This window comes from Poecilia latipinna, unplaced genomic scaffold, assembly GCF_001443285.1.
Source record: "Poecilia latipinna isolate Pla-1442-1.1 unplaced genomic scaffold, P_latipinna-1.0 Scaffold858, whole genome shotgun sequence".
NCBI lineage: Eukaryota > Metazoa > Chordata > Actinopteri > Cyprinodontiformes > Poeciliidae > Poecilia > Poecilia latipinna.
The window spans coordinates 155,766-168,236 of record NW_015113474.1 but is presented as its reverse complement, the minus strand read 5'-3'; the positions used below and the strand labels follow the sequence as shown (position 1 = coordinate 168,236).

The 12,471-nt window shown below is 35.7% G+C and overlaps 1 protein-coding gene across 3 annotated transcripts; it reads left to right on the top strand.

The window, feature by feature from the left end:
* Window positions 1–1,386: 1,386 nt before the first annotated feature.
* On the top strand, window positions 1,387–10,217 carry mus81 (MUS81 structure-specific endonuclease subunit). Of its 3 annotated transcripts, XM_015048056.1 has the most exons (17): window positions 1,387–1,492; window positions 1,718–1,860; window positions 2,475–2,604; window positions 3,608–3,711; window positions 4,497–4,631; window positions 4,715–4,795; window positions 4,873–4,961; window positions 6,116–6,275; window positions 6,306–6,484; window positions 6,588–6,715; window positions 6,977–7,089; window positions 7,973–8,092; window positions 8,496–8,591; window positions 9,150–9,278; window positions 9,359–9,462; window positions 9,783–9,866; window positions 10,005–10,217. In XM_015048056.1, the coding sequence occupies exons 2-17, from the start codon at window positions 1,720–1,722 to the stop codon at window positions 10,069–10,071; spliced, it is 1,860 nt and encodes a 619-aa protein (XP_014903542.1). In that variant the 5' UTR covers window positions 1,387–1,492; window positions 1,718–1,719; the 3' UTR covers window positions 10,072–10,217. The 3 variants fall into 3 exon arrangements, with proteins under 3 accessions (XP_014903542.1, XP_014903540.1, XP_014903541.1); XM_015048054.1 differs by having other exon boundaries at window positions 6,116–6,484; XM_015048055.1 differs by having other exon boundaries at window positions 1,456–1,547; window positions 6,116–6,484.
* The last annotated feature ends 2,254 nt before the right edge of the window (window positions 10,218–12,471 follow it).

Sequence of the window (12,471 nt, the reverse complement as noted above, 5' to 3'; positions counted from 1 at the left end):
TTTGTCAGGTGGGCCAAAAATCTTCAGCTCAAAAGAACTTTAGAGTAAAAAAATATCATTTTTAAAACTGGAATAACCCAAAATGTTGAGATTTTTTTTTATATAGACCCGAAACCTCCAAAGGTTTTTGCATGTTTTCATTGTTAAATTAAGGACTCGATCGAAGAAAACTGAACAAATATTTAAGCCTATTCTCAACAAGAAAAACAGGATTTAATGTCAGTCTTCACTTGAAAACTCTTCCTGTTTTTAGCCAAGTTTTAATAAAGTAATTAAAAGCAGATTTCGGTGCACTAAGGTGTACCTTACAGTATAAGTTGATGAGTTACCACAACAACAGAAGGAAACCAGAAAGCTTGGAGAAGATGATCACTTTGTGTTGCATTTAATATTTTTAAATTACATTTTAGCTTAAAATCTAAGTATTTCTCCTGATTTATTTAATTTATTCCTGAATTATGACCAGGGAAGATGCAAAAATCAGTCCAGAGGCCGCAAATGGCCCCTGGGCCACTTTGAACATCCTTGCCCTAAAATAAATCAATCACTCATTAAACAAATTACAAAAATCCAACATTTAATGCATTTTTGTGTGTTCAGTGACAGAAAAACAAATTTCACCTTGAGGAACATAAAAAAACAACAACAAAAAAACAAAAACAAACTGCGACCTGCCCACTGTTATACTGGGTGTGGCCCATTCGTGAGGAAATTGTTGCACTGATTGGGCGTTTGGACACTTTTCAAATGACACATCCTATTGTCCTAAATGCCGGATAAACTCCTGGATTTAACAGATTATGATTCAGTCTATGTTGCATGTAATCTTTCTGCAGGTGTTTTTTTTTTGTTATTGCACGTTGACATTTTTAGCAGTTGATGATGTAACAAACTCAAGTCACTGACTGTTGATGTTTAAGTTATTAAGTTTTCCTGTCACAGCTTTCTGACAAGTCATGATCACATCTGCTGCAGCAGAATGTCATGTTTTCTTGTCTTTGCCATGTATGAACAGAAGCTAAGCCCAACAGACCACGTCCTGGTATGCAGGAAATCGTGAATTAGATTGATTACTGATTAAAAGTTCCCAGAAACTCTTCTCAGTTTAATATATTCAAGTATAAATCAAAAATAATGCTTGAGCTGTATTTGTTGTCTGTGATTTAATTTTTTTCATTGCATATATTGTTCTTATCAATGACTTTTTAAACATATAAGCCATTTTTAGAGTGAGATTATGCTGAATAATAACAAAATATTACAAAAAGACTTAAAAACAAGACCAACAAAACATCATTCGCCATAAAAAAGAAAAACTCAGAAGAATATTGCTTTTAGAAAACGCAAACAGACCTTCCTCACCGCTTGGTGTCGCTGTTTTCGCTTTGTTCGCCACAGCGCCGTGGATCACGTGACTGACGTCAATAAGGAAGTGCTTCGGTACGTTTGAAAACAAAGGCGCTAGCCAGCAGTTCAGTAAGAAAATAACACGGTGAGCAACATTATCGGACACAAAACTATCTTGTTAGAACTCTTTCTGATAAAACGTATGTTTTTACTAGTATTTACTTCAACAACCTGTTATTTCTTTGTGAAAACATTCAGATAAACACTCTAAAATGTTAGCGTAGCTTATTTAAATCATGTTTCCCTGCTCTTTTCTCGCGTTATTCAGTGAGTTTACCGCTACTATCCGTGTCCTATTGGGTTTCTACAGGGATGCCCGCTTCCGAGCCGGTTCGGTTCGGACGGAAACGCGCCCTGCCGTCCTGTCCGAACCCGTTGTTCCTCCAGTGGCTCACCGATCTCCGGGACGAGGCGAAGGAGAAAGGCCTGAAGATCCAGTACACCTACCAAAAGGTACCGGGCTCATTATGGACAAGTTCATCCTGTTGGACGTGATTAAGATCCATTTCTCTGGTCTTGTGTCCGTTATTCGCTAGATTTAAGTTAATATGTTCTTAAAGGCAAGATTTTCAGATACGGTTAATCGCTGGGGGTTTTCTATTACAAACCAAATGTTTGCTTTAAAGGAAAGCAGGCATTCAAAAATTGAAAGAGTGAGTGAAAATATTAGATATAACAACCATTGTTCCTGTGGAGAAATGCAGCTGTACCAGCAACAAAAGTACAGGAAAGCTGAAGCATGTAGCTTCATACAAATATAAAAGTAGTATAACATAAAAAAATATAGTTGAGTTATTTAAAAACATGATATTCAGAGTTAAAGAAATATGTAACTGAGTAGGTCAATTTAAAAAAATTAACAAAATGTGCCTGTGTAATTGTGATTGATCAGTGCTACAAGAAAAGATAGAGAAAAATTTATGATGTAATTTCATTGTCAACCAAAATGAAAACTTCAGATTTAGTTAAAAGAATAACAAGAAACACAAAGTCTTTTGTAAAACGGTAAGAGAAGTTTGCACAGAAATATTTGATTCAAATAACTTTTGTTTGTTGTATTCTTTCAGGCGATCAACTCTTTAAATAAATATCCACTTCCACTAAAAAACGCTAAAGAGGCAAAAATCCTTCAAAACTTTGGAGACGGAATCTGCAAAATACTGGATGACAAACTGCAGCGACATTACAGACAAAACGGTAAGAAACAGATGGCGAGGGCTGGGTCTGTGGAGGGACGGACTGACGGATGGAGGGAAGGACAGGCGGAGGGATGAATGGTTGGATTCACAGGCCGATGAAAGGAAGACCGAAAACTGTATGGACTGGGAGGATGGTGTATTATGGCTAAAAAGGAAAAATAAAGCTACCAAAAAACTCAGATATTTTTAGATTGTCAGAAATTTTCTAGAAAAAAAACGTGAAAATTTTGGAGTTTGAAAAGTCAAAAATTTGCAAGAAAAGTTAAGAAATCTCAGAATTCAGAAAGTCGAACATTTGCCAGAAAAAAATCAATTAATCTAAGAATTTTTCTTTAAAAAACCCTGACATTTCTGAGTTTGAAAATTCAAAAATTTGCTAGAAAAAAATATATTTTCAATTTATTTGAAAAATTCTAGGAAAAAAAATTAAATTTCTGAGTTTCAAAAGTTTATTTTTGAAACAAACTTTCAAACAAAAGCAAATTTTTTTACTTGAAATTTTTGTTAAAATTTCCAGTTTTTTTTTTATGTATTTTTGATTAATCTAAAACTTTCTGAGTTTTTTTGTGAAAATGTACTTCTCTGTTCTTTCCAGCTACGAAGGCCCTAATGCACTGTCATATGATTGACAGATGAATAGAATAAATGAATGGATTTGGTAGATAGTTGGCAAAGACAGATTTGTGGATTGAAAAGAAAACATAATGTTAAATCATAGCCAGGCTTGCAGGTTTAACTGAGTTCACTGTAGTTAAAAATAGTAGCAAATTTAAGAATATTTACGCTCCATCCTATGTTTCTTCAAATGTTAAACATTATCACAGCACAGAGAAAAAATATTTTAAAAATTATTAGTGTTTAAAACAGGGATATTCTAACAACATTTTCTAAATATATATAATTTAATAGGAACTGAATAAAAATGTACAAAATGCTATTCTGGTTGAAATGTTTCATTTAAACTTTTGCTTCTATCGTCTTACTGACTTCTGTACTTTCAGGTCCCAACGCTTCAATACACAGCTTGCCCAAAGGTGCGCCCCCTCCTGGCCGAACATACAACAACAACAACAGCAGCAGCAACAGTCTGGCTCCTTCCAGAAAGGTGATTAAAACGACCTTCTTATATTTTGGTTTATTTATATTTTTACATAAATCAGCAAAAAAAAATATTTTCACAGAATGATAAAATATGACAGATCATGTTGAACACACAGATAAGAAAACATAATTTACACTGTTTGAAATATATGGGCCACTGAAAAAAATACTTTTTTCTCAAAATTGTGACTTTATTCTCAGAATTCTGATATTAATCTGAGAATTCTGACTTGCTTTTTTGTTTTTTTCCCTCGTGGCCCTAATCGTCTCCCATAGGAAATAAGAGGTAAATACTAACTATTGAGGTGCATGTCCTCTGCCGTCCACCAGAGGGCGCTGTGTGACCATTTTCTCTCCTGCACACAAATAAATAAATTGAAGCTTAGAAACATTTTTAATCAGTTTTCTGTTGATGCACTGACATTAAAAGGCNTTTTAGTTATATAAATCAATATTTTAAATATATTTAAAATACTAAGTTAAATATTTTTTTATTTAAATCAAGAAAAATAAAATTTCAATTATGTAATTTAAATATTCAGTTTAAGTATTTAATGTCAAATTAAATATTTAAATATTAAACATTTAATATTAAATTAGTTAATTTAATCAACAATTAAATTAACATATTTCAGTTAATTAATTAAATGTATTATTTTATTAAAATATTTAATGTAATTATATTTAATTTAAATAAATATTAAATTATTTAAATTATAAAAACACTTATAATGATAATTTAAATGCTATAATTTCATATAAAGCCATCATGTAATTTATCTGTTAAAGAGGAATGATGCAGGTGATGCAGGGAAGGACAGAGGAGGAGATGGAGGAACGAAGAAGAAGAAGAAGAGGGAGTACATTCCGCAGCAGCGATCTGGAGGATATGCTGTGTTGCTCACTCTTTACAGACAGCAGCAGGTACCATTCTGCTGTTCAATTAATTTAAAATACTTTGAGCCTGGACCAGGATCTAATGTTTTTACTCTTTTATCCACCTGTAGATCCCGGGCAGTAAAGGCTACATGTTTAAGATGGAGCTGCAGTCGGAAGCTCAGCCTCTCTGTGACAAATCGTTTTCTGTGGTGAGTGTTTTCATGAGATCTGCTGTGTTTAGTCTGGCTGTCTCCTCTAAAACTTTTCCTCTTGTGTTTGCCTGCAGCCCGATCTTGGCAGCAAGTACACCGCCTGGTCCTCGGTCAGCACTCTGATCCAGAAAAACCTGCTCATAAAGACTCACAATCCTGCCAGGTTACTAATCTGCGTCCTAAATGTTCAGTTCGTAGTAAAATTATTCTAAACCATTTGGTTTTTACACATTTTGTCACATTAAAACAACAAAGTTCTGCACATTTCATTGAGATTTTGAGTAAAAGCTGAAAAGTGTGGCCTGTTTTTATATGGTAATTTTTGCTCATTCCACTTTGCAGAATATCTGAAGCTATTAAAGGACTTTAACTAGGCCATTCCAACACATGAATATGCTTTAGTTGAAAGCAGTGATGTCCAAACATTTTGCCTGGCAGTCAAAATTGGCAAATTGAAACTATTGGTGGACAAAATGTATGAAATCAAATAGTTTATTGTGATTTTTCTTTTTTTTCTTTTATTTTTTCTATAAAAAAACCCCAACATTTTTATGACATCTGTACATCATTTAAGTTCCAGAACATTAAAAAATAGCTATGAACTGTTACTTTATTAAAAGACAAACAGAACATTTTCAGACTTGTGTCCATTTTATTGTCTAAATTTTTATCTGTCTTGTCTTATGGTCAAGACAAGACAGATAAATAAATAAAATGATTTAAATGGCCACAAACGGCCCGGGGCCCACAATTTGGACACTTTTTCAGAAAGTTAGAGGGAAGAGGAGGAAAAAAATGCAAAAATATTTTTTTTTACTGTTTTTCAATCATTTTTTAAAATTACAATATAAGTTAAAGTAATTCATTTAAAATCTTTTTCTGATGCTCATTTTCTGATTGGCTGCCAGTCAAATTCATCAAGCTGATTTGCTCCTCAAACTGGAAATGGAAAAAGACCAAAGGAACCGTCCAGCAGCAAAAACCCCCATAAAAACTGAAAATAAAATAAAATCTGATGTGATCCATATAAAATATTACATTTTCTTAAAATCAAATGGATGAATTGTGATGAAAAAATTATATGGTGATAAATTTAAACTAAAATCCCAAACTATAAGGCAGAATTTATTCTCAATAAATGTAATAATTATTGAATAATGGATAAAAACCCTCTAAAACTTGATTTTTCTTTACATATCTGGTAGGATTATCTGTTGATCAGAAGCTAATAGTCTGGAAACCGCTGATCTAGACAAACAAACTAGAGCTGGATTCAACATGGCAGCCTCTAGATTTCAGCGTCTCTCTCTGTTTTAGGTATTCTCTGACAGATGAGGGTCTCGCTTTGGCCGAGCGACTTGAATCGGTGGAGAAGGAGAGGAGGAACGTCCCGGTGGAGGTCAGGAGGGGAGCAGCAGCACCAGAGGACGAGGAGGAGGAAGACGCCGTGGTTGATCTGACTGCAAGTGACGAAGAGTCCTCCTCTTCGTCACTTGCAGTCAGATCAGATCAGAGTCTGTCAGAACGAGCCAGCGGTGAAACTCTGTCCAGCGGCGATGCCGGCGGGTTGCCTTTACCAGGGAAAACACAGGCTACCATGACGACGAGCAGGAAGCCGAACAGAGACTGTCTCCTACCTGGAACCTACGATGTCATCCTGTGTGTTGACTTCATCGAGACGACAGGGTGAGAAACATTGTTCTGAACGTTTGTGCAGCTGAAAGAGAAAAGAAAAGTGATTTTTTTTTATTTATTTTTTTTATGGTTTTTCCCGGCCTGGTTTGTGCAGCGGCAGCCATTACAGGAAGCAGGAGCTCGTCAAAGAGCTTCAGAGGAACGGAGTCGGCTTCGACGTCAGGAAGCTGAACGTCGGAGACTTCCTGTGGGTGGCGCGGGAAAAGGTCGCACCTGTTCCAGGTAACGCATGAAACACCAGAGCAAAATTTTACCCAGAATGCACTTTAAAATTCTCTTTACAATATAGAAAAAGTACAAACTATAGAGCAAAATTTGCAGCTTTCTTTAGCATTGATGCTAATTTTAGCATCAGAACGCTGGGCTCCAATCGACGGGCACAGTTTGGCAGGCCCCGGTTAAATTTCTTCATGAATTTTCTAGTTCTCTCTATGCTTCAGTATTCTCTGTCTAGTGTTAGTTTGTCTTCGTTTTTACTTCCAGGTCAGCTGCGAGCGCCTGCAGGCAGAGAGCTGGTCCTGGATTACATCATAGAGAGGAAGAGGATGGACGACCTGTGTGGGAGCATCATCGACGGACGCTTCAGGGAACAGAAGGTGAGCGCAGAAATGTTTCCTTCTCTGTTTTTATGTACATTTTAACCCACAGAGTCTTTTGTTTTAAATTTTATTTTTTTATTTTCACTGAAACTGAGTTTTTCTGAAAACCAGTAGCACTAAAATACGTTTCTCCAAAGTAAAATGTTGTTTCTTTTTTCTTTTCTGTCAAACTAAAGTTTTACTCTGTTCTTTAGTGTTTTATGAAAACGTTTTAAACTGAGTTTGAGCTGTAAAAATGTGGAACAAACAACTTTAACAGCATTTCAGTTAGAGACACACCAATCCGATATTGATATCTGTATCGGTCGATATTGGAAAAAAAATATTTAGATTGAGTATTTGTGACGATGTGATCCATAAGGGCGGATCTATTCAGTCTAATTCTATGCTTTAATATTTATTCTTAATTCCGCTTTCTGAACCATTTAAAAGAAAGTTTGTTGCAATTTATGTTTAAATGCATCTTATTGTTTTTGTCAGTTTATTATTTATTTATATTGGCTGTTTTACTCCTAATTATTTGCTGACTGAACAAATTAAAGTTGTTTTTACATGTTTGACTAAACTATTGGTGTATTTAAATGAGCTGCACTTGTGTAGAGTTACCAAATAAATCTGTATATTTATGTCTGGATTTAGAAAATAAACATTTTAAGTGAATTTGGCTGCTTTTTATGTATCAGCCGATCCTAAAACCTAAATGTGGATCCATCAATATTTGCCAAAGAAGTTCAGATATGTTGGGATATTTTTTTCACACCGCTTGTTTTTGCTCACAGCGTCTGGAAATCATTTAATAAATAAGCTCCAAGTTAAAGTGAACATGCAATCGAGAACAAATGAGCGTAAACTATTTTTAAAAGTGTAATTCTCCTGTCAGTTTCGGCTGAAGCGATGTGGTCTCCGTCGGCCCATCTACCTGGTGGAGGGCAGCAGCTCGTCCGCCGCTCACCTGAGTTTACCTGAAGCGACTCTGCAGCAGGCCATCGTCAACACGCAGGTGAGAAGAAAGACACTGAAAGTCCCACAGCATCATAGATTATGGAAATGGTTTTCCCTGAATATTCATGTTGTTTCAGGTCAAACTTATTTGAAGTGTTTGTTCAAATCCAGTGACTTTTTCTATTGTTTTTTTTTTTTTTTTTTGACCTTTATGGCTTTTATAAGCAGCAGTGGTACAAAAATTCAGCTGCAGTAGCCACCATTCAGCCCAAAGGGGGCAGCACTGAGGCTGTTTTAGGCCAAATATTTACATCAAAGTTACATGAAAATGTCAGAATTTGCACAGAAACATAATGATAGAACCGTTAAGAATCAATTTATACAATTTATCTGCAGAAAACGGTTAATCTGGGGTTATTCTTTAAGCTTTCTGCTGTCATGTTTACATTTTTCTGTGTTAGGTTGTTGACGGCTTCTTTGTAAAACGAGTCCAGGACGTTCGAGAGTCGGCCGCCTACCTCACAGTCATGACCCGCTACCTGAGCAAACTCTACCAGGTGGGAAACAAACTGATAAAACCTGCTTCCTTCTTCACTTTCAGTTAAACAAGAACCTTTCTGTCTGCTTCACTTCTTTTTGTTTTTAACAAACAGACAAAAACAAACAATAGAAATGCACAAATGCCAACAATCTGACAATGAAGGGCAATGTTAATTTAAAAAGTGGAAATTTAAGATTTGAAACACTGTTGACGAGATATCCGTTTAGATAACTGATGGATTAATCGATAACTAAAATAATCATTAGTTGCAGCTCTAGATTTCTGCCTTTGTCTGTAGAAATCCAACATTTTAACTACAGATATCTGCATGTGAAAGAACCAGAAAGTTCAAAATCTTACTGACGTTTTTAACTGAAGAAAAATAATGAAACTTTGAATTTATGAGCTGCATTAAACTCTGTCATCTTTTTTTGAATTAATTAATTAATTTACATTTTTAATCCCCAGAGGGGAAACTGACATTTCAGAACAATATAAGACATGGATAACTGTAAAAAAAAAAGAAAAAAAAAAAAAAAGCTTGGTTTTATTAATAAAATTTTTTAAATCCCAGAACCGAACGCTGGTCTGTCGCTCCAGGGAGCTGGAGGGAGACGTACCGAGCGATGAAGAGGAGAGAGGGAACCCCTCCTGCTCCCTCATTTCTTTTGCAGAGTTCAACCACGGCGCCGTCAAAAACAAGGTGAAACCCTCACATTGTTGACGGTTCGAAGAGGAATTCGTCTTGTTGTTTGCAAACTCACACATCCTCTTCCTCTGCAGTGTCAGACGGTGAGGGAAGTGTTTGCCAGGCAGCTGATGCAGATCAGCGGCTTGTCTGGAGACAAAGCAGCCGCCATATTGGAGCAGTACGGCACTCCACACAGGTAGGCCAAAACTTTTAAATAACATCTTAAAGAGACAGTAGAGTGTTGGTGTCTAAACATTTTACACCATCTGAGATTCAATGAGTGAAAAGTGGACCAAAGCGTTAGTAGAGATTGTGTAGAGAAAAAATCTGCGAATCAAAAGGGAAGAGAAACCATAGAAGAAGAAAAACGTTCAACTTACGATAACAGAAACGACTGGATGGTGGCAGTCATGACCAGTCAGAAGGCAGATTATTTATTCTTTAGACGAGGTTTCAACTGCCTCACTAATCTGTATTTTATGCTATTTTGTTCATCTTTTATGTTTCCCTCCTCAGTCTTCTGGCAGCTTATGAAAAGTGTGGAAGTGAATCTGAGAAAGAGAAACTCCTCTCCTGCATTCGATACGGGAAGCTAAAAAGGTTTGCACTGATTCTTTTATGAAGCTTTCTTTTTTGTTGTGAGACTAAGACGGGGTTAAAAATGATCCAGACAGAATGCGTAGCGGCTAATTTAGAAACATTAAGCATGTTTAATCATTTACTTTCTCTATTTTTCAGAAATCTGGGTCCAGCTCTGAGCAGGACGGTTTATCAGCTGTACTGTACTCCAGGAGCGCTCACATGATCGCTATAGGTCCCAACGATCTGTTGTCTGCATCATGTTCTGACTCGCGTCTTTACATAAAGTTAATTAAAGGACAAATATTTACATCTGTGTTCATTTTAAAAATGCTGCTATGTTTTAGAGGGTCTTAAAACATTCATTTTGTAAACTTGTATGAAAAATTTTAGAAATGTTTCCCCGTATTGCACCAATAAAATTTATTTTGAAGTATTCTGGTGTTTAAATTGTCACTTTTTTTTCCCTTTTTTTGCCTCTACATTGATATATACAAAAGAAGTTCTCACAATCTGTAAATGAATTAGATCATCCCTGAGTCTGTTATGGGGTAGAAATGGAGTAAAAAAATCTAAATTTCCCCATGTTCAACTTTTTCTTGGCCCAATTCCGATCTCCTAAAAAATCCGATCTGTGCCACTTCCATATCATATCCTGTAGTTTTCAAAGCATCTGCTGTCTGAACCGTCATTTTATCCAATTTTTACATTATTGACGTCAGACACATGTTTCGGTTTTGCGCCAGAAGAAGCCAGACGCGGGAAATCCAGATGTAAACAATGTCTAAAAATAAAGAAATTGTGAATGAAGTCACTGACAAACTCGTCCTGGTTCCAAGACAATCTGATGAAGAGGATGGTCAGTATTGTCCGTATTTGACCGGTTATTTTTTTAAACGACAGAAAAATTTAAAGCCCGTCGGTCATTTGACAGGTTATAATTAACGCCCTCATGCGAGGACGTGATAGGCTTTACGCAAAGAGTTCATCTCAGAAGCAACTAAACTCAATCAATAAAAACGATCCTTTCTGAATATCATCTCATGGTCTCTGAACTAAATGCGTCTTTCTGACCGGGAGCTGCAGCGTAAGAGTTATGGACCGGACGCTTTGGAGCGTCTGGTTAGGAAGCGCATTACAAACCTTTGGTTGAAATGGCGCGTCAAATTCAGTCTCTATTACATACAGAACAGAGAAAACTAAAGAGAATGCAATGTTGAACCCATTTATAGTCTAAACAGAGGAGCCGGCAGTTTATCTTGAGGAAATAAATAAAGGTGCACAAGGTAATTAGATCGTAACATGCGCAGTTCGCTGCGGCTGCACAACCAATGCGGACGCGTTTCCGCCGCTGCAAAGAAATAAACTTAACTCGTCCTGCGGTTTTAACAAATGGAGCTGAAGACGTTACCCCCCCCCGCACCCAGGAGAGCGGCGCTCAGAAGCGTGGCAGACACATCTGTCTGTTTCGGGGAAGTGAAACCACGCAAAATAAAAAAAAATAAATAAATAAACAAATAAAAAAATCCTCGCACATCCGGACCGCAGAGGGTAAAAAAAAAAAGTTCAATAGATCAGTTTGGTTCAGGGAGATCCAACTGCCCGATGAACCAGCGCAGATTTCTCTGCAGATGCGACCAGGAGGAATTTGTGAAGCTGTGAGTTCAGACCCCAGCAGGTGAAGTGATGTAATTTAAGTGGAGTCGTTTAATTTAATTTATTATAAGTTAGTTTATTATAAGTAAGTTATTATAGTCAATGGTTTTTGTCACTACGGAGAAAAAGTTAGATGCATTTATCTGCTTTATGTGTGATGGGAACTAAACCGCATAAAAATGCAGCTAAATAGCCGATGTTAACGTGATTATAATTTGCCGGGTAAAAATAGAACATGACCGTTTATTTAAAATCCTGTCAGTCAAAATGACGGAGAACAAAAAAGTCTAGCGCGACCTCTGGCTGATATATATGTGTGTATATATATTAGTCAATATCATTAATTATATATTAATATAATATATTAATATATACAAATAGTTAGTAACATAATAATTATATTAATAATAATGAGTAGTATAATAATTGTAATTATTATGATTATTAATTATTATAGTTATTAATTGTAATAATTATAATTATTACTATTAATAATGTCAGTAGTAATGTCATATAATAACATAATGTCATTATATGACGTTATTATTGTTATTGGTCTTTTAATAATAATAATAATAATAATAATAATAATAATAATATTCCCACACATAGAACAGAACATTCAGTTTGTTACAGTTTTATGTTTTTAGGCTTCATGTTTATTTTGCAAATATTGATAAGTGATTGCTATGGTAGATTAGCTACCACTGCTATTAGCTATGCTAACAGTGGTGGTTGTTTAGCTAATTTAAACACCTGCTCTACTGATGATCTGTCAGAATTGGTGTTTAAATCACCATTTTTAACTGAACCAATGAGTTCATGAGTTCCACACCACATCTACATATTAAGGTTGTCATAGTCAAGCTAGCATAACTGAGCTACTTCCCTCTCACTTGCTATTTTTTCTTAATTAATACTTCATTAAAGGAATGCATGTTTTATAATATGTTTGGTGAAATACAGTTAT

What these genes read in the sequence shown, in the direction of transcription:
- mus81 (XM_015048054.1), top strand. Translation starts at nt 1,720, where the DNA reads ATGCCCGCTTCCGAGCCGGTTCGGTTCGGACGGAAACGCGCCCTGCCG. An exon ending in GCGACATTACAGACAAAACG is followed by an intron (nt 2,605 to 3,607) that starts GTAAGAAACAGA and finishes CTGTACTTTCAG; the next exon opens with GTCCCAACGCTTCAATACAC. An exon ending in CAGTACGGCACTCCACACAG is followed by an intron (nt 9,463 to 9,782) that starts GTAGGCCAAAAC and finishes TTCCCTCCTCAG; the next exon opens with TCTTCTGGCAGCTTATGAAA.